Genomic DNA, 23,073 nt, shown 5'->3' with positions numbered 1-23,073 from the left:
AGTTTAATACCAGTGATTTGTACAAAACTGGTACAACGTTGTTGGCAATTAGAAGAAAGATAATGGTGGTTGTAACAGTCCAGTAAAGGAATGATACAGTTAGCTTCAATGAAGCATTTGAGTGATCTCTGTAAACCAGAATGGAGTCCTTGGGGGAGGACAGGAGTAGGAAGTTTTATTTTCCCTCACTTAATTTACTGTGGGTTTAATATAGACCTAGGAAAATTATACCAAAAAGTGTCTTATGCTGTTGTAAATCAGCATTTTGGGGTTGTAAATCAGCAAATTGGGAAAAGAATCTCTTCTCTTTACGGTACCTGGCTCAGTCTTGTATTTAGTTTTCTGGAACTGCCAAACAACATGAGGTTAGGAAATCAACAACATTTAGCATTTTATCCAAGCAGTAAGACTGCAGTCTTCCTATGAGTAAAAAAAGAAGATCCTGTTTGCTGTACATGATACATCAGCATATCTATTTTGAAAAAAATTATTTCATTTTTTAGCATATATATCCTCATCTTACTGACTTGAAACCACAAAGAGAAAAAGGGGCAAACAAGAAGACGACAGATAAATTAGGCATTTTAATGCTACAACACAAGCATCTCTCAAAGTTCCAGGAGGGGTAGGGACTGTTGAGGTGAGAAAATAAAGATCTTGTGGCCCAAACAATACTTTTTGTACACAGCTTTTTTTTTTTTTTTTTTCTGATAGGTTTTCATCTCCTCCAAACAGAGAAAAGCTCTAAGTGGCATGACACAAATTACCTCCCATCTCGTACTGACAGAGCTAAGGCACGCTGCTGTTCATCTGGAGATGCCAGCTGTGTTCTCAGAGCAGCTGTAGGCTTTGTGGAGGTGACATTTAGCATGCCTTGCATCTTTCCCATATTCTCCTTCTTAGAGGGATTTTGTGGAACACTTGAAAGGTACCCAGAGAGCTTCCAGCAGAGTGTGCTCTTTCCTCTGAGAGTCAGCTCCTGGCCCCTGGTGCATCGTCAGGACCTTTGAATTTCACTGGAATGTCACTGTGATCAGATATGTGCACAGTAACAATAATAAAGAAGCTTACTGCTGTAGAAAAGGTGTTCATTGCAGATCCTACTAGTTTATTCTATCTACATTACTGGATTATCTAATCTTAGTTAAACCACCAGTAGATGATTGGGATTTTCCACATTGACTTTGGTTCCTTCCTCCCCATCTGGTCTCTTAAATTGACCTTTAAATTATGTGATCATTCATTATTTGAATTATAATGAGGTTTTTGTCTGCTTTTTTTGTTTGCATTTGGCACTGTTTTGTTGTGTGTGTGGAAATGTAAGGGAGTGCTTTGCTTTATTCCCGCACAGAACCAAGCAGGAAAGTCATCATCATCATGTATTACATGCTTTGGTTACATCTATTTCTTTTCATATTTGCCAAACAAAAATTTCCCTTCGTCCAGCACAGTAGAGAGGAGGCCAAAATTACTGAGAAGGGTGCAAAAAATTGCTTCTTCTAAAGGTTTCCTCCTGACTTCTGACCAGCTGGCAAGTGTTTACCTCTGAGAGTTTGTGAAATTAACTGACCCATCTGTATAACCACTTCCAGCTCCACTGCAGCTTATTGTAAGATCCATAGATTAAAAGACCAGAAGGGAGGACTGCAATTAAGTTCAACCTCTGATATGTCACGGATTGTATAAACTCCCTGAATCAATTCTTGTTTGAAGAAGAGCATTTATTCTAGGAAAAAGTACTCAATTAAATTAAAAACTGTTATTTGCAGAAAAGGCACAAATGTCCTTACTATCAATTTGTGAATATATATATATATATTTTCACACACACTCTGTCCATTGGCCTAGTTTAGAATCCCAACCACTGGATAATTTTCTGATTTTATCTCCTCCTTTCAAGAACATTATTTGCAATTTCTTCCTCCACAAAACTCCATTTAAGGTGAACATATCACCTCAGATTTTGTCCAAGCTCAACGAAGAGATTAAGAGGCTTTCACTAAAAACAGGTATCTCAACTTCTTTAACCTCACATTCTCTTTATATATTGCAAAATTGTAATCAGAGACTTGATTATGCAGGAAGCTGCAAAGAGGATCAAAATAATGTTGATTAGACTGACGTTAGGACATATATAAACTAATAACAACTAATAATGGAAAGCTAAATAAGAGGAAGAAATGAATACTTCTGCTATTAACAGTCAAAGGCATGCCCTGATTTCTCAGTCTACTGCAGAGAGATGAAATAGATTTTTTTCTTAACTTAGAAACCTACTGTGTTGCTTTAACTACAATATCACTTATGACTGGTTAATACAGTTAGTTGTTATTATATGCAAAGCTCACATTATTTGCTTTATTTTTTCATTTAAATGCCACACTGAAAACTCACGTTGAATGGATTATCTGCTTGCATTTACATCCTTATGCTGTCGTTTTGCAGTTGAATTTCTACATTTCCTTTATTTTTTCAATTCAATCAGGTATCAGATACTCCATCCAGACTTTACTGGAGTCTATGAGTCTCACCTCACCAGTATTGCCTTTATCTTTATTTAATATAAATGCATGCTGAACAATACATTATCTTTACACTGCATTGTACTATCCTTATTTATTCAGATCCACATCACCTATTTTATTTTGGGCACAAGAATCAGTCTGATGCTAACAGAGTATAACTACCCATTTAGTACATATAATTTTGGCCCATCAGCTTTCCTTCAGTGTTTTGGGTTTATTTGTATGTCCTGATACTGGAAATTTGTAGCAATAAATCAGACTATGTCCACTCAGTTCTTGTAATGGAAACAGCAACAAGAACCAAAAACACCCAACACAGAAGTTGTTTTTTTTAAATGTCTAATCATGCTAACTAACTCTATTAGAATTTAACCAACATCTGGCTTTTTCTTGAAAAATGACAGAAATAATGGAGACAACTCTTTCCTTTTTTTCATGAAGACCAGAGAATTTCTATCTCTTAATGCACCAAAGGCTTCTTTCATCCTCAGGTGCTTCAAAAACTTTTTCATTACCTTGTTCAGTTGATATACACTAATGTGAATCATCCATCATATTTAGATATATTTTTCAGTCTGATACCAGCAGTCCTGCCACGTAATTTATTAAACATATTGTATTGTACAGCAGAAAAGGGATTACAGAAATGACTCCCTAATGAATCAGTAACTTATTTAAAAGGTGACAGAATTGCAAGAGTGTTACTCATCTGTGTGGTGCCACCAAATCCTACTGACGAGGCCATATTCCTCTAAAATATCCTTACTACTTTCATTTAACATTAGCATGCTACAAATACAGTTTGCTGATGTTATCACAAATGTTGAGGAAAAAATCATTAATATCTGAATGTCATTTTTATAACTTTATAAGATAAACTATATTTGTATTGCTCTTGCTATTTTTCTCATAGAAGGCTACCCTTTCCTGCCTTGCTGTGCCAAATATGGCTTGTTTTTCTGTCCATATGTAGCATAATGAATTGAAGAGATCAATGTGTAAAACCTAAAACAAAGGAGCCAGATGCAGTAATGGAATGTTAAATAAAACAATGAAAATAAGAAATGTGCAATGACAATTAGGGCAACTTCTGCTGGACTGCATTCAAGTTATGACTCATGACTTTTCAGAAGTGCCTAAATAAGTAACTCTAACTTGGAAACTTAGTCAGGGGAGTGCTAGTCAGGGGAGTGCACGTTTTAGGACAATTGTCTAAGTAAATGTCCTGCAAGAAATAGATTATTGTTAAAATGGGAATTTGTGATCTTTTAGTTTTGAGTCATTTAACCTTCTCCCCTATGTTTTTACACGCTTTGCTAGTCAGTGATTCTGAAGAATTTATGTCTGTCAGATAGGAAAAAAACCTGTTCAATAAAGGATTTCCCCTGTGAAGTACAATTGTACATTTTAAGAGAGTGACATAAGCAAAAATAAGGAATAATCATTGTGGTGAGTACTCAAATCACACTGTGAATCCAAGAATATCTATTCCACCTTGCTTGACAACACTTCTGAAACATAAGTATTTGCTACAAGACCTTTTTTGCATTCTTCACTTATCCAAAGGTAAATGTGATTAAAAGTACGTTTAATTAGACCCTCAGGGGTGTCAGCAACCTCAAATTAGGGGAAAAAAATGTTAAAAATGATCGGCTTTCATCCTGCAACTTCAAATTGCTGCTAGAAGGACTGGTCTGGAAAGAGACTTTAGACTTACTTCATCAGTTTTGTCTAGTTCTATATTTAACATGTAGAACTCAGAAACTACTGCAAGTCATAGCTTTTTATATTTACTATAAAACTGAACATTAAAGAATATGTTCATTATAAAATCTACTGCTGATACACAAAGACCATTGGGAAAAAATCTAGTAAATCATACACTCAGTGTATTTATTGCAATATTCAATGCATAATTACATTACATAGGAGGAAATACATTAATATATTTTAACACAGTATAAATGTTACATATATATAATCTCTTATGTGTGACATATCACAGAATCAACCAGGCTGGAAAAGATCTCTGAGATCATTGAGTTCAACCTTTGACTGGAGACCACCCTGTCAACCAGACCATGGCACTGATGCCACATCCAGTGTTCCCTTAAACACCTCCAGGGATGGTGACTCCACAGCCTCCCTGGGCAGCCCTTTCCAACAACCCTTTCTGTGAAGAAATGTCCCCCCTGAAACTCCCCTGGTGCAGTTTGAGGTTGTTTTCTCTTGCCCTGTCACTGTTTGCCTGGAAGAAGAAGTCACCTGGAAGAAGAGAAAAACCCCCACCTGGCTCCCCCCTCCTGTCAGGAGTTTCAAAGAGTGCTGAGGTCTCCCCTGAGCCTCCTCTTCTCCAGGCTCAACAACCCCAGCTCCCTCAGTCTCTCCTCGTGGGAACTCACCCTCTAGACCTTTCACCAGCTTCATTGCCCTTCTCTGGACTATATTCTATATCATACTATTAAATATTTATAGAGTATGATCATTTCATAGAATGATTAATATATTATGTGTTATATATTATATATTATAAAAGAGACAAGTGACATAATATGTAACAAATTATATGAAAACTTGTATTTATATATTTTACTGTATATACTCATGTAATTCTTCTCAGCAGATTGCACTTTGTTTTTATGTCAAAATCCTATGATTTCAAATTTGCTTTTCCTTCAGAAATTCTGTGGTGTTTTCTCAGTTTTAGTCCTTACCTCCCTAAATACATCACCTCTTACCATCTTTATGATGTAATCGCAGAAAAGTTGCATTATTACTGCAGTTGCTAAATAATCAAAATCATTCCTCTTTTTCAAGATATTTGCTGCATTACCATTAATTATAATATTCTGAAGGCTTTTCACTGGGCTTATTTCAGCTAAAAAATCCTTCTTTTTGGAGTCAAATCCTTTAATGTTGTCTGACATTACAAAAATGTCTCTCTGACATGCAGACTCTGCCTTCTCGTGCTTGTTCTCGTGACACTTAAGGATTCTCCATCACAGCTTGTCTAGAAGCACTGTGATCGCTCATCATCGGTATGAAATCTCGCAGCAATTCAATCACTCAGACTAAGCAAACATCAAATGAAGTCAGGGAGGTCAATGGGTGTCAGAACTGTCTGTGGGCTTTAGTGATTACTCTGGGGGAGATAGCTGACTTCCCTGTTTAAAGGTTTGTCATGTTTGAGGTCAGGTTATGTAATTAATAGCAGCCGGGAACTTGCTGAGTAGCGGAACTCAAATTCCCCCAACCCATTAGTGCTACACAAGCTCTGAATGGTTTTCTTTTGTCGCTGTCCTTGTCCCTGGCTTCAGTCTCCCTGGCCACAGGGTAGGCCTGCTGCACCACAGGCTGTGTGAGTGTGGCCAGTCCATCGAGGGAGGTGGTTATTCCCCTCTGTCCAGCACTTGTGGAACACCCACACGTGGTACTTTTCAACTGGTGCTCATTTCCTAGTGTTCATAAGGGCCAAAGGAAAAACACAGAATCACATGATGGAGGAGGAAAAATCACATGACAAGTGAAAATAGTTATTTGCAATTATTTGAAACAACAGAGAAGGTAATGAAAACTCACAGAGCAGCATGTGATTTAGAGAAATTAGCCTTACTGAATATTGTGATAACTGTGTATCAAATACAGCCTATTCAACTCTCAACTGAGTTCTTTGGGGTGATCTATATAATTTCCTCTCCTAACTTTTGATTACAGCAGCAAACACAGAATTCTGTGTAATAGTTTACTACTGAACATAAACCAAACATGTTTTCTTTACCAATGAAGATGGAAATTGATGAAATCAGAAGTATCATCACAAATCTTTAATAAGGTATCAGTTTTGCTCCAGTCGTCACATTTCCTTTAAATTATTTCTTCACTCATGATACTTTTCCAGTTACAACATTTATGTATTCAGGCTGTAAAGCCTGAATTATTGTGTTAATTTATAAATCTGAAATTCTTATTTGGAGTTGAAATTTTGCTTATAGTTATTGCATACACTGGATTAATCTCCCACAGTATGATTTTCCCAGCTGCATAAATATTCATAATGTTTTGTGACGGAAGTATCCAGTGAGGGGTGTGCTCCCAAGGTATGGTAACCAGTTATGAATTCACCTTCATGTAATGCTTTACTCATAACTTCATTAATATTGCACAAAACCAAAATATCTGTTTGAAAACTATAATAACAACTTTGGTCTTCACTATTGATGTGTACAACGAAAAACACAGTTTTGCAATTCTCTCCTGGCTCACACTGGATTATGGCATTTCCTTTTCTAATTACAAAAAAAACTGGATGAAATTTTTACAGAAGTCTGTGTTAGGCTTTTCTAGCAAATAACATTTAAACTGTATTGCAGTCAGACTACACTGTTTAGAAAAACTCTGCATTTGTTACTTACTGTCACCACGACAAAGCAAAGGCCCCAGTTTGTAAGCTGCTTCAGAATTTGGTCTGTCAGTGTCTGTGATCACAATTTCAGTTACTGGTAGATGCTCCTTGTAGGAAAGGAAGCCAGTGTCATTAGTCCTGAAAAGGTAAAGTGAAAGCCACAGCTCTCCTAAATGTTTCCAATAAACATTTCGGCATCACTGACACATTGCTGGGGGAAAGGAAAGACGTTCCAAATTTAAAAGGGCTGCATAAATATATGTTTGAATAGAAATGTATGCTTTGGTATGGACACTGCGCTCATTTGACAGGACTGAAAGAATTGCATGGGAAGTGGGCAGTGTTGTGGCTGTGCTTGTTTGCATAAGCATGAGGAAAGTCTTCTTGACATAAATAGGTGCCCAACTGGCTGCCTAAGTTGATAAATTTGCTCATGTCAGTAACTTTAAGTTGCTGAGGACATATTATATTTATAACTGACTGCATCATCACTATGGACTATTTAATGGCTTAACACAATTTCCAATAAGTCTAACTGGGGTTTTTTTCTTCTTTTTTTTTTTTCACCCTGACAAAAGTTTAAAACATCAACAGAAATGTACAAAGTCATGCTGAGTGCATGGGAAAAGCAGTATAAGCTGCAAATATGAAACTCACAGAAAAGAAAACATTCAACCTAGCCCTCAGAGCACACAGACATTACCTGTAATCCTAGACCTTATTCCTTGCTTAAAGTCTTTGACAACTTAGTGAAAGGATTTGCAATTTTTAGATCTTCAGGACCAGATTCTTAAAAAAAAATAATCTTCTTTTCACGCTAGACTTCTAGAGACTTAAAGATTTTGACTGCACAAATAAGAAATTTTAGATTTAAATCTGTGTCCAATCTATGAAATGAGATAGATTTCACTACAAAAATAGACTAGAGAAACCATATTTTCAAAACCACAGAGTGTAACTGGTTTTCTAAGCCCAGAATGCATTTCAAACAAGCATAATTTCTACCTAGTTTTCTGACCCTGCCAACAGTTTTTAGTCAAATGATTCAAACCAGTAGTCTCTAGGGAACCAAATCCAACATTATTAGCAAGTACCAAAACAAAACTGCGTTTACACATAAAATCTGTAACACTGAATTCACTGGGAGAATTTTGCACTTAAAAATGTCAAAGGTGTACTCAAATAGAAATATAAACCCAGGATCGTTATATTTTCAATGGAATACACTCATCAACATCAGCAATTTACTCAAAGTGGCCATAGTGAAGACACGCACATATCCTCTTACCTGCTTTATTTACAAATATGTTATCATTATAAATTAACCTATGTATGTGAGCATATATCAAATGAGTGAAAAAGCTGAGCAAGAATATATGATATATAAGAACACCTATTCCAAAATGTACTCATTCTTTAACACTTCTCCTGTTGGGAATCAATCACTGCTTTTATTTTTGTACAGTACAATAAAGGGAAATTTTTACTCTTCCACGGGTTTCTTTTATCACTTTACTGAAACAAGCATTGCACATATTACTCTGTGAGTCCTACTGCAGATGCAAATTCTTTTCTCCAGAAACTTTTGAGGCTTGTAAAGAATTGTTCTATGAGTAAACCTTTGCTGTATTTTCATTTTCGTGCCTGCCAAGTGCCCTGCACACATTGAGAGAACAAGAATTTTTCAAACAAATTCACTAGCTGCTCCTTTAAAGGAAAGGTGGATATCTAGCTTGAGAAGAAAATTATTTATTGCTTTATTTTGCACATATGGAGATGTTCCTAAGTACCTTCCTTACATATTTCTACTTTCAAGAAACAGATGTTGATGCATTTTTTTAAAATGCCTTTATTAACTTACTCACTGAATCTGATTTGTATAAGCTTAATGAACTTCACAAATTTAAGAGCTTAAAAGTTTCTTTAACAGAAGAACTTCCATTTGAAAAGTGCCTCTGCATCATGAAGTCCGTACTGCATTGGAGCTATTGCTGAGAAAGTTGTATCTAATACCCTTAAATGAATAATCAGGTTCAGATGTGATTGTAACAAGAACTCATCTCTTACATTACATACTTGAATGAGATCATAAGTGATATTAGAGAACTTCCAGCATAAGTGGGAGACCTATATTCCTTAAATCCTTCCATCCCCTTAGAATAGACTTCCACATGAGTTCTTTGCTTCACTGACAACAAGGGTGTTAATTTTAATTATCTAAGTTGTAGATGGAAAAAAAGATGTAAAAAGTCTACACTTAAAAGTGTAGGTTAAAAAATATGCTAAAAATTAAAGTGTTTTTTTTTTTTTCCCCAGAACCCTTTATTTTAGCTTTAGTTACTTTCAGTATGCTAAAACTAACTGATGTTGGGCTACAGAGCTATTGTCTTAATATACAACCTGTAATATACAAAAAGACTGGAAAGTATCTGCATAAAATTAAACCTTCCCCAGAATTCAGAATGAAAGTATTACAATAATACGGGTGAATGAACATGGCAATAATTTTGTGAAAAATTATGCTCTATAGCAAAGAAACAGACAACACTATGGCAGCTTAGACTTCCAGCTGCCTCAGTTTTATAAATGTGCTAAGGTCTGTGTATTTTCTTTATTCACTTTTCACAAAGAAAATAAACAACAGCAAAAAAAAGTTACCATTCATCCCTGTCAGCATCACAGTTGCAGTGATGCTGGGAATCGATGCAGCTTCCCTCTAATCCACAAGAACATTTTTGTACAGCAGGCAACGAACCTCCCCAGTAAGTATGAGTTTCATTCGTCCTTCCAATCCACCAGCTCAGTGGCATCCCATCTAAAAAAGCAGGTTAGAGAAAATCAATGTCCAGTCTTGTCTCCTACTCCTCTCAGTTTTCTCATCCAAACAATTTTCTCAAAGGTTAACAAGACAAAAATCCCTGCTCAAATCCAGAACCTTTAAATGACTACAGGGAAAAAAAAAAAAACAAAAAAACAACAAACCAAAACAAAACAAACACCTTTCCTTGGTAAGTAATTATTAATTTTAGTTCTTCATTATCATCTATTAAATGATTATCACAGGTTTTTGCTTGCATTGGTGAAAAGGGAACTCACAGCACCTAGCTCAGCCAGCCATAATATTGGAATAATTTATCTTAGGCAGTCCATTTATATAATTCATTTTAAAATGGTCCGTGAAAGAGGAGATACCATCATCCTAGAAATCAGGGTAGTTTATATTCCCAGGTAAAGATCAATTTCAGATCTTGGAACTACCAGCAATAGAATGAGGAGAGACTCAGAAATAGTCTCACCCCACTACAGGGTACTACTACCCATATCTGTGATGAACGTGAAGCAGCTGAATAGTGATGTTAATTAGAAACACCCAAAGAAAGTGGTTATCACAGACAACAAATTCAGACTTTATGTACTCAGAGACAGCAGAAATAATGTTAATGGTGCTCCCATACGCAAGGAGACATATGTGGTGAGGACAAGTGAGGTTTCCCAGGACTATTACATCTCTCTGTGGTGCATCCAGTCAGCACTGTTTGTAGCAAAGTGATAAAACTGGATGTTTCCTTAATGTCACAGTACTGCAGAATAAACCCAGAGACATTGCCAAGCACGCACAGCAACAGAATAAATATCTGCAGAACAGATGATAGCTAAAAGATATGAAGCATAAAGATAAACCATCTCAAATGAGCTGGAAGAAGGGTGATAGATGCATGAAAGCCAAGGCTGGAGAAGAAATCAGGTACTGTCAAATTATAGCATTTCTTATGGATGCACTTCTTTTTGATTGTGTCAGAGCTCCAAGTTTTCAGCAGCAGGCCGCCATGAAGAAGGTGGAATTTATTCTAGTCTCAGCTTTGCTCACAACTGCCACTGCTTATTAGACCTCACTGCTAGATAAGACCTCTGTTACGCTGACAGTCTTTCAGATTGTAAACATATTGACTGCATTCATTACCACACAACTGTCGGCCCAGCAGGCCAAAAAACAGAGAGAGCGGTTTTTGGAAAAGTCAAAACTTGCATAATGGCATCAATGTCCAATATCAGTGCTTGTGTTTGCAAACCATCACAGGAGGAAGAAAACCCAGAGAGAGTTTATAAATAATTTATCAGACGACACTTTAAAAAGGTTCCAACAACTAAGACTGTAAAAAGGAGAACATTTCTGCTGCTTCAACAGCGTGCCTTAGGTTTATATTGTAGTCATGAATTAGCATTCCCAGTCTTTCACTAGGGACACTGGGGTGTGTTAAAAAGCTGGTCTCAGTTATTTGATCATACAGCAGGGTGAGGGGAGAGTATTTACTGAAATGCTGCAAGTTCATACTGATTAGCCCAGATTGTTTTCCCTGCCTTGGCAGAAAGCGCTGCCTAAACAGAAGTAAGCCAGTAATTAAAATGGTTAGAGATTTCTTCATAATGATCACATAAATGTATTAACAAGTGACTTCTTTAATGAGATCATTTGCAAATTCTATCCAGCCTGATTGATTATAATGCATTCTTAAAATTCAGTCAGTTAAAAATTATTATGTAGACTGCATCTTCCAAAAAATGTTTCATGTAATCAAATTTCGTACTTGTCAGGCATACCTAGTGGAGATTATGAATAACAGAAGTGGGAAGGTTTAAACAAAGAATGATTTTAGAAAATCTATAGAACTCTCAAACGACTTTCCCATGTCTATTTACTTCTAGAGTTCAAAGCTAAATTTCAGATGACTTATCACTATTGACCACTTGCACTATTTCAATACATTTATTTTAGCCTATTTATGTGCATATTACAAATATGCACCCATATATAACATAAATAACATAACAATATAAATAACATATTATTTTAGCTTACTTATGGGAAATCTCTTTAGATTAAAAAAAATAAAAAAAACCCTTGAAACTCTCTGCTTGAAGTAAACCAGGCTTTTGAACATCTAAACATAGCTTTAATTGGACCCCATAGGTAAAAGGAAGGCTTAGTGGGACACTGTAAGCAGTAGGTTCATTTTTTTGCTGTGGAGGTGCTTTCAAACAGATATCCTGCCAGGAGTGAATAATAGCCTAAGAAGTCCACAGATATACCTGGCATAATTAGGGAGGAAGAATACATAAGGCAAGAGTTTAGAGATAGAATCAGAGTGCGCTTCACTCAGAAGCCTTCCCTCTGCTTAGTAGGAAAGAATGCCAAGAAATCAATTTTAGCAGTTTCAGAGTTTCTGGTGAACAAGTCAAACAATTTCATTATCTTTCACTTTTCAAAAAAACATTAAACAATGATGTTTTTACCCCCACATTATTTGGAGTACTTGAAATGGATGTTCAGGGGAAAGTCTTTTAATAGCAGCTCTGTCAATGAGAGTTAAGTAGACTACATAACTTCACTTTTGTTTAAGTAGATCAGAGGATCTCTGTTTCTTAAAGTAATTATAATTTTGTCAATAATCCACATTTTAACTATTGAGCTTTTTTATGAATGTTTATATTGGGCAGTGGAAGTTCAATGTTATTGATGCTTTTTATCAAGTATTCACGATATGCTCATTAACTGTGCACATTAACTTCTGCTGATATCTGATATCATGCAATAATTTGTGTTCCTTTAAGAAGATATTTTCAGTAATTCCTTCATTAAAATTAAAAAATCCCTGGAAAACAGAACAAGAGGAGCTCTGTTAATAACAACCTCCTTTCATTTAAAAGTCTTACAAGAGAAATTAACTTTGAGAACTTAATTCTACGAAAGAAGATCATTCTAAACTCACCTTTGTGTTTTTCTGGTTCAAATATCTCTTGGCAACTTACAGGAATCTGAGTGCTAGACACCATAAGTAGCTCACACTCCGCAGTGGCAAAATGCCGTAGTGTTGTTAGAAATAAATATCCTTAGTAGCCAGTCAAATAAAACGGAATATGCGACATAATGAGGTTGGTGAGCTTTACTTACCTGCCTTGTCTAAAAGCCTTGACTTTTTGCAGTAGTAAGCAAGCTCCTGTTCGCAGTGCTCTGCTTGGTTAATTGTAGCCTGAAGCTGGTCTAGGCTGGCAGAGTACTTGAAAAACACGGCGTGTGGGTTCTCTCGATTAGCGCTTTTGGCTCTGGTGAGGTTGGTGCCGTTGTGCTGTATAACTGTCCACGTTGCATCTTTCAAAACACACGTGAGAAGGTAACAGAGAACGAGAAGTAGTTGCGGAAGTTGGTGGTGGAAAGAGAATGTACGACGAAATCAAAAAGAAAACTTTAAGGTAACTTGTTTGATCACCAAAAGTGCTTTGGGGCACATGAAACGGAGAAATAAATCACTTAGCGAAAATGAAAACAATTAATTGAGGTTTCTATTTATAGGCAGGTTATTGTACCATGATTGTAATAGGCATTCAGCTAGTTATGATTATTAAATAAAGAAGGAATGAGTGAAGACACACAAATATTTGTCTCAGAAATAAAACATTGCTAACCCAACAAATTACAATGAAAGACTAGAAAGAAATAACACTTAGTATTGTTAATTTTCCCCAGCTTAAATAATGCATAAAATAACATCAAATTCTATCTTGGAGTCTATCTACATTACATGTATCCTTGTAACTTGAATTAATTTATTGTGTATGAAGCCTTTTCTATTATACAAAAGTAGCTTGCATGCTTTGTATTTACTATAAAATTTAGATTACACAAAGCTGAACTATTCTAGCCATCTAAAATTAAATAGTAATCATTATGAAGGCTCATTCGTCCTTCTGTTTTGTACTTTTGCCAAGCCCCTTCATCTGTTCATAGGAAAGAACTGAGTTTATTCTATTTTAGCTCCTACCTTCAAAACTTGTAACAGTCTCTCTCCTGATGAAAAAAACCCTTTTCTAGGCAGGAGTGAGCAGGCTCTCAGTTAAACCTGGTCTGGGGCAGTCAAGTTTAGATTCATGGTCACTGTATTCTTGCTTCTTAATGGCCAATGTACTTTGAAAATATATGAGAAATATTATTTCTCTAATTTGTAGTATTTGTACAATATTTTTGATATTATTTTAGTAGTATTTCTAACTATTTAACAGAATTGGATTTTAATTCATCAGCTGCCTACAGGTCACAAGTGGTAGATTTTATAAGACAGAGAGGAAAGAACTCAGGGTCATTTAAAGACAAGTAGCAATCAGGAAATCTAAATGAAATATTTTTTTTTTTTTGTCTAGTTATAAATTTCTATTAAGGATATGATTATAGCATCAAAAACCAGATGGCTAGAAATATGACAAATTTAGATTTTTGTACATGTGCGTACACACAAACAATAAATACATAGCTAAACTTTGATTACTCTGAACATAAAAATGTAGACAAGCGGGTCTGTTATTAGACTTATTGTCTCACAAAAGAAAAAGAAAAATAGTGCACTGCAAAGTTTGGTCATCTTAATGGCAGTGTGGACTGTATGCTTTTCACTCTGAAACTGACCTCCAAGAATAAAACCAGGGAATGGCACCTCCCTCCCAGCTGCCTGAAAACAGAGCCCCATGAATGTCAAAGACCAGGCAGTGCAGTACGAAATGTGGGCATCTGCCTTCCCTGCCTCTGGTGGGAAAAGGGAATACCAGTCATGGGGAAACTGGGAACAAAACAAATATAGAAGATTCATCCTGTCAGGATGCATCTTGAGATGAGGAACTGATCAATGATGTTTGCTTAATGTGGTGAATAAGGAGTGACTGAGGAAAACAGTAACAGCTGTTCATGGACACACAAGGATAAATCAGACACTACACTGTACCTTGGAGAGTTATACCCACTTGAAAAAATTGTCATTTTCCTGCCATGATTCTTTGGTCTCTTTTAGTCTCATAGGACACTAGAATATTTCTTTTTAAGAGCCTGTGCCAATCTGAAGCGTGCTTACAGTGAGCTAGCACAGTTCACTGTGGAACTCAAAGTCAGGAGCTGACGTGGTGAGACTATTTAAATTGCACAGACTGATTGAAATTGTAAACATTATGTTGCTTCAACATAACCAATAAGTATTCAGATCACAGTGAAAATCAACAAATGCCACTATCAGACCCTCTCTCAAACAATAGATGTGACCATAAAGTGTTCAACATCAAAAGATCATCGAAACGTTTGTAAGTCAAGTTCTCAACACTTAGGGAATACCTAAGTCAATACAAACCTTGTCTATTCATGCACTCTTTTAAACAGCCATAGCTGTGTAAAAATACATTTTTTTTCACACAAAACCACAAAGTGTTTCCACTATTTTTTTTTCTGCAAAACAATTCAAATAAATAGGGGCTAAGGAAAAAGAAAAGGAAACAACACAAATCATGCAATATTAATTTTCAAAAAGCCATGCAAATGTAAGATTTGTTGAAAGGACATATATCAATACACCATATACCATATACAGCAGTAAGATCAAGTTATTTGTTAAACAGCAGACTGACAACCAACTCTGTCCCAGCTCCAGTCCCACTGGTTGTGTTTGTGTTCTCCAAAAGACCTCCTTGGTAGTTTGGAAAACTAAATTTAATATCTATATCCCTCACAACAAAGGGCAGGTCTGAATTACAATTTTTCAGAACATTATTGGGTAAAAAAAAAAAAATCAGCAAATTTCTCATAAAACATAACTTCTCATTTCCTTAAATGTCCTTGAGAGGCTTCAACAAAGCTGCTCCCCAAAAATGAACTAGTGTGACACTGTCTCCATATGGAACACGTTCCATTTATGCAAAACACAACAGGAATCCTGTGCTGGCTTCACAGCCTGAATCCTGTTATTATTCTAATTTCTCTGCCTAATGCTTTCTCAATATCCTGGGCTAAGGAGTCACCTTCATCCTGTTGCACGTGTTTACATTACACTTAGGAGCTGCAGAGGCTTCTCACTTGATGTCTCGTGCTTCAGCATAATGAGCATGCATGCACAGTCCGAGCTGCAAGCTGAGGAAGTTTATCACCCCACCTGTCATATTGCAGTACACGAGAAACGGTCCCAAGGGGCCACTTCCATCTGAATCGATACTGTAAAAGCCTGAAGTGTTCCCTCTGTGCTTATAGGCTTCACACGACTGCTCGTAGATGGCTGTAAAAGAGCACACTCCATCACAAATGTAAGGGGCATGATGTTGCATTTTGTTCAGGGAATTTGAAAACAAAACAAAACAAAATAAAACACTCGCACTGCGTGCATCCTGACATCGGGAAAAGGATTTGGGTTCACTGACAAAGAATGGAGAGGAATCACAAAGCTGTACTTTCATTACAAATTTTTAAGCACATTTGGCTTTATCAGGGAGATCACAAGGATCATTTTTAAGCATTTTCTTCGGTATTTCAAGCTAAAAACTTCAGGGAGGAAAACATGAAATGTGGGTGAGTAAATGATTGTAAAAAATGCCAAATAATGGTAGAATTATGGTGGTATTACTTAGACCCTCGTAATAAGGTTTTGAGGAAACAATCACTAACTACCTCAACAAATCAGTTTTGTTGCTGTTGTCGTTACATACAGCAGAAGGTAAGCATTTTTTTGGCTTTCACACTTCTTGTTTTCTTCCCTTTCAAGAAGGAAAGACAAGTGACTTGTCAGAGACTTCAGTAAAAGAACTAAATAAGCAACGACAAAATGACAGCTCCTTGGTCCCTTGTCATGTATACTTTATATCAGTCAAGGCCTAAAAGAAAAGTCTGTGATGACTTTATGATCAAATATCTGAGGAAAAAAAAGACATGTCAGTTCACCTCTGTGCTTGCATCTCAGGCACCACTGATCATAACCCCACAGCTAGACCACATTAACTTAAATTCTCTTTTAGCCATTACACTTCTGTGGAGCAGCCGCAATTTTCTGGACTTTCTTTCCAAAATTAAACTGTGTGCTCTATTAGTTATTATCAAAACTTGAAAAATTTCTACCAAAACCAACAAGCCATTAGATTAATAACAAAAAGTAGTTATGAGTGCTATACAAACAAAGCCAAGTTGACAGTAATTGTTGTCTAGAAGATTTCAATCTATAAAAACTCAGTTTCTTCCTATTATTTTTAAAATAAGTTATGAAGTACTAGCATAGTAATCCAAAGAGTGTTCTGGTATTTTTTTAAAAAAACTCCAGTTTTTTGAAGAGTGTCATCTCCCTATTCTTTTTTTGTCTGTTGGTTACAGACATTATATGGCAACACCTATGAAAAAGACAATTCATTCGGACTGATTACTTTGAAATATTCATAGTGCACAGTTCCTGTGTTACAGTTTCTCTTAATGCTGCTGTTTATGCCACTGTGTTCTTCACAATTAAGTCATTACAGAAAAGCTCATCACTGTTGCTGACTCTGTACAACCGAGATTTAATAGGCAGTCTTCTAAACCCAGTAATTTCTCAAAAAAATCCTGTGTGTGTAGACTTATGCCATTTTTGCAAAAGTTGTCAAAAAGGATTGTAAAGATTTTATAAAGACAACTTGTAAGGAGAGAATCGTTTATCTGATCATTAAGGCAGTCTTTGAATTTTTTTTTTTAAATTACCAGTACACTTTCACAGGATTTTCTAGTTATTAGAAGTACACAAAAGTACTTATTTTATTTTCTTCCCAGAACACGCTGAAAGTAGTAGAAATGTAAAGTATCTCCTGTGAAATTAGCTATTATTTTCAATTAGTTTGTTTATTTATTTATTTATTTTATTTTCTTCTAATCTCTTTCCTGACTTAGCACACTACATAAACACATTTTTAAGGTTTAGCATGTTATTACCTTTGGACAAAAATGTACTCCCACTGTGTCTGAAAAAAAAATGAATATTAATAGTTGTGGTGAATAAAAATGATTTTTTTCCACACACTTCTAAATTATTTGGTGATTCAGAAAGTGGAATTACACGTGGGTGGGAGAGGATATTACTGACCATCTCATGTGAAATACAAAAAATGTGAAAGAAAAACAAATAAACAGTTAAACTTGCAGTGAATTTTTGTTGTTACATATTCTGAATTCCCAAGGCCTTTCCCTGAACCAAATTGTGAGTTTTTACAGGATCAAAAATACTTTATGAATAATCAATACAAATGGGGTTTGTTTTGTTTGTTTGTTTGTTTTGTTCATTTCCTTGTTTGTTTGTTTTTTGTTTCGGGTTTGTTGTTGTTGATTTGGAGTTTTCTGTTTGCTTGTTTCTTTTTCGTTTTTCTTTGTTTGTGTGTTTATTTTGTTGTGGTTTTTTTTCGTGGTGAAGAAATTCAACCAAAAATAGAAGCGTAGAAAACAGAGAACATCTCAGACTTACGATAATGGCAAGTAGCTCCCTTGTAACCAGTATTGGCACAGTTGCAGTAGAAGCTGTTCCAGGACTGTGAGCACTCACCACCATGTTCACAGTAATTGGGCAAACACCTAAAATGAAAATCAAAGAGCATTTCCACCCTTTTTTCCGCTCATTTACGTGTCACTTGTACTTATCAAGAAATGCAAAATCCTGGAAAAGAAGTGTAATAGTATGAAGGAAGTCTTCAAGATCACTGAGAAACTTGTTAATACAAGCAAATTAGGAGGAAAATTCCTATTGCTTATAAAAAATATCTTAATTATGCAATAAGCCTATGAAATAGAAGAGAAATAAAGTGTAAGATGCAGATTTGCTACTTGTTACCCATCCAGCTGTCTGTAATTAGATACAGGCTGATAAACTAATAAAGGTTTATGTGTTGATAATTCAGGGGCAAGTTTTGCTATGGAAAGGATTTCTTCACAAGGTGTGTCACAACAAAGCAGCATCACAACAGATTTCTTTCTGTTCTTGTAAAAATAATAGAAAATTAAAAAAAAAAAAACCACCTAACAAATAAACCTGACCATAGCACCAGAGATCTATTTCTTATTCTAAAATCATGTTTGCTTCCTATTCTAGAAAGAGCTCAGTTTGTCAATTCCAGCACAACAAGTAACTACCAGTAAAGCCAGTTTCCATTCTGGTGGTATGACCAAAAACCTGAAGAACTTTGGTGACTTGCTCCTAGGTTTACAGTGGTTGACTGAAAAAATAATTTACCTGTAATTGCTTAATGTTTTGCAGCACTGTACTAAATTTTAACATAGCCATCAGATATATATTAAAAAAACCCTTTTTTTTTTTTTAAATACAACAGAAAATAAATTGAAATAGATTTACACACTCTAACTAGCTTTTCACCCTAGAAATTAGTTAACATTCTAGCTGCACCAAGGGTATAAGTATAGTATATGTATATGCATGCATTATATAGCTGAGAAAGTATAAAAAAAAAACCTTAAAAAAATAAATAGGTCCACTAATATTCACAGGAATCTAAAAATACCTTTTAATTAATTCAAGAAATCTTGAATTAAATTAGGATTGCAGAAAGTCCAGCATTTAACATTACTGCCCTGTGAATAATTCAGGGCCTCTGTACATTTATTCACTCCTCATGCCACTCATTTTATCTTCCTTTCATGTTTATAAACAAGGATAAAGAGAGATTTTTCACAGAAGGGAAGAAAAAAAAAAAAAGTAGCAGGTAAAAAGCAAGTAAAGTAATAAAGGGATATAGGTCATCTGTTTTCAAGGAAGTCTGTGACATTTTTTACCAGTGAAAAAGCTGATCTTTTACCTATTCTCTCACACAGTGTGTTCCTAAGACAACTCAATGTATGATATATGTCTCAATGAGCTCTGTTTTGGAACCTGAAGATGAACTTTGGGCACTGGGCTTACGATTTTTTGGATTTTAAATACTTTGATGGAATTCTATAAATACGCATTGTAATGTTTCTTAGGATAAACACTTCATTTTGCTTTCTATTGGTACAACTAACCAACAGTTATTATAAATACACATTGCCAGCATAGCTGCCAGTCCAGACTTTCAGGGCATCCACTGACAGCTGTTCTGCTTGTGTGTATTTCAGTCATAGCATTTCTTGTCTTATTCCTTTTCGATAAAGACATCATTACCCAAAAACTGTAAGTGATTTACATGGTCTTTACTTCTATTGACTCCCTGTCCCTATTAATTAATTTCCTTAACAGTGTTTGCAAGATGAAAAGCTTAGATGAAATTGATGATGCTTGAACCAACTGTAATGAAAGGGAAAACAAGGTAAGATTGTAATTTAAGCCTTTTAACATTAAATGTAACATCTTCCCTCTGCTTCAGAACGTATAATAGAAAGTAGCCACGAGCTACATCAAAATTTATGTGTAATTACATTATATGCTGCAAACCTACCCAAAGCAGGATTTGGAACAGAGCTTCCTCTGAGGAAACTAATCTTCCAGCAAAAATATATCTAATATTTGAAACAGAACTTCTAATTCTTCATCTGTAAAAGGTAATTTTTGGATTCATCATCATGACTGTTAAAACCAGAAAAGCAACAGGTGACTAAACATTTACCACATATTTCTTGATAATGTGCTTGAAAGTGCATGCTATTTGAAAATGATACTATTTTAAACCAAGGTAACAGGATGCTAATAATCATAAACTAATGATCAGAGGAGAATACTGATCCAGAATATGAACATACTTTTGATAAAGAAGGGAAAAAAATAGGAACTTTGTATGCCAATTACCAGCTAGCCACATTTTTTGTACACTATGTTTTTATCATTGTTCCAAACAATGGCTAAAAGATATTTTAAAAGGAGTAAGTAATTGTTGCAATTTTAATTTCTATTATTTCTTCATTATTCAGTTAAAAAAAAAAAAGAAAAAAAAGAGACACAGAGAAAAATAATATATTTGAGAACTGCCCAGTGACCAACATTTTAGGTTTAGGTTTTTTTTATAAAAATGTTTCAGGCCATTTATTCTGGTTTTGTACAATGCACTGCTACCAGGACACCAAAGGCAAGAGCTGCTAGTAGGTAGTTGTATGTTCCTGTGTAGGGCTTGGTGTAATTAAGACAGATTCATCTTGTAATCTGTCTTCAGAGGCTAAATGTGCTAACTTTGTAAGGCATTTAAATGACATTGTGTCCTTTAAAGTTATTTTGTCCATGGTTTGTGTACAACTTGCAGTTATTAAACCAATATACAGTGATAAAGGAGATGAGAGGAAATACACTAAGGAGAAATATATGTAAATAATTGCTTGCATGTCCAAGAGGTATGTAAGCATTAGAGCAATATATAAAGTTATTATGCAATGAAATGGCTAAATGAAGGGGTACAGGAAGAGTGATGACTGGAGAAAGTAAAAATAAGTTAAGGAGAGGATGAGGAATTGGAAAATTTATGGAACTGAGAAAATTGAAAATAGGGAAAGAGTATGGTATTTATTTGTATAAAAAGAAGAGAAAGCTAATAATCTATATCCCATCAAATAAATGAGTGGTTAGCTAACCATAAGGACTATAAATCTGATAAAGAATACTGTTCATAAGTTTAAAGTGTATATATGAGATAAAGCATTGATTCAGCATAGTTATTTTCAGTTTATTTACTGTTACATATAAATTCAGGTAACTATGCAAAAAAGTAAATTTTATTTGCTTTCACACGCTTTAAATGTGTAAAACTACTACATTTAGTGGTCCCTCGTTTCTATTACAAAAGCCATCAACAACTCCAGAATTTGGGTCATGCTTCACTGTTCAGAATTAGAGATGCCAAGGCTCCCACAAAGACTCCAAGGCAAGGAAGGGGTTTGTTTGTGCTCAGCTGTAGGAGAGATATTTACCACCAGGAGCACAGTGGAACAACTCCTGATTAGCTTAGGGCAACCAAAGAATGCATAAATCACTGCAGGAAGAAAACATTTTCTCTCAAATGATAGGTGCACAGGATCATACAAGCTACCTATTGAAAACTATTTGATACATGTAAGCAGTTTTAATGTTTCCAAAGAAAAATGTGTCATTTCAGCTGGGATTTAAGGTTGAGATGTAGGATTACTTTGATAAAGAGATACACAAAGTTTGTTTTAGATGATGAGCTGCAGATATCAAATGAAATGAAAGGAATGATGAAATGATTGTGTGAGGAAACTGGAAAGAATCAGTCCCAGGACCAAGACAGTACAAGACCAGGAAGGCTTTTTGAAAGCACTCTGTTTTGAAACAAAATATAATGATGATATAATGAAACTGATAAAAATGAAAAATGTGTGGCTTAAAATTCTATGTTTAGGAAGACATGTGCTAAGCATGCTGCGAAATGAAAAATAAATCTGTCAGAGCCAGTGGAAGAAGAGTGCAACCATCAAGATATAAGAAGAGACGTAAATTAACATTAGCAAATTTTAGATAAAACCAATAAAACAAAAAATTTCCACAGAGAATTTTTTTTCTCTTTTGGTATCACTGATCTGGAGAAAACACATCATTTTGATGAAGTATGAGAGTAACAGAAACTTTTTTAAAAAAAGGGTCAGTACAGTGTCAAAAAGTAATAAAAACACTTTGAAGAGATTGTGGCTGGGAAGTTTAAGTGTCTTAACTACACAAGTCCTCATTGAAAGAAAAAAACCCAGAAAAAAAACAGATGGCAGTGGTATTGACATAAAATGCGATGGTAACTACCTTTTTTTGCTATAAAAGTCCAGCAAAATAAAATCATAAGGAGGAACCATATAAAAAACTAAGCCCTTTGATTCAGTGCTTAAAAGCAACAACAAAAAAGTAATTAAAAGGAAAAGATACATTTCTGAATAAATCAAATTTGCGCTGAATAAAAGAGAAGCATTATAACACTTGGGATACTGTAAGTACTCTTGGATTCCTATATATTAGGATTCACAGAGTGGCTTTATACATATTTATACACACAGAAATCTTTTTAAAAACCCATATGTACAAAATTACACGTTATGGTCACTCATAGCTGAAAATAACTTAAATCATTGCATATAAAACGCATCATCTTCCTTTAAAAAATATAGGTAAAACATCTCGGTGTTCATGGAGGAAGGGATGGCTCCTAAACTGCACCTCTGAGATGAGTATTTTGAAACGTCCACAGTTACAATGAACTTTGAAAAATCCACGGTACATCGGGCAGAAATTAGCATCAATTACACTGTGATCCAATTTAGTGATATTCTCCACTCATAATCTTGCTTAGATCTCCTTTAATGTGTTTGACCAACTAATGTGCAAATCCCCACATCGCATTATTTTGACCTGATTCTTGTCT

The 23,073-nt window shown here is 35.2% G+C and overlaps 1 protein-coding gene across 1 annotated transcript in view; it reads right to left on the bottom strand.

Annotated features, from left to right (window-relative positions):
* Positions 1-23,073, bottom strand: part of CNTNAP4 (contactin associated protein family member 4) — a 146,992-nt gene that overhangs the window by 24,233 nt on the left and 99,686 nt on the right. Inside the window, exons 11-15 of the mRNA XM_050330957.1 lie at positions 18,204-18,310; positions 15,888-16,007; positions 12,878-13,075; positions 9,586-9,742; positions 6,938-7,065 (exon numbers count right to left, since the gene is read on the bottom strand). Coding sequence (XP_050186914.1) covers positions 6,938-7,065; positions 9,586-9,742; positions 12,878-13,075; positions 15,888-16,007; positions 18,204-18,310 — 710 coding nt within the window. The remainder of the gene's footprint in view (positions 1-6,937; positions 7,066-9,585; positions 9,743-12,877; positions 13,076-15,887; positions 16,008-18,203; positions 18,311-23,073) is intronic.

This window comes from Myiozetetes cayanensis, unplaced genomic scaffold, assembly GCF_022539395.1.
Source record: "Myiozetetes cayanensis isolate MyiCay16 unplaced genomic scaffold, myiCay2020 scf46, whole genome shotgun sequence".
Classification (NCBI taxonomy): domain Eukaryota; kingdom Metazoa; phylum Chordata; class Aves; order Passeriformes; family Tyrannidae; genus Myiozetetes; species Myiozetetes cayanensis.
The sequence above is the reverse complement of the archived record's forward strand: the minus strand, read 5'-3'. Positions and strand labels throughout refer to the sequence as shown.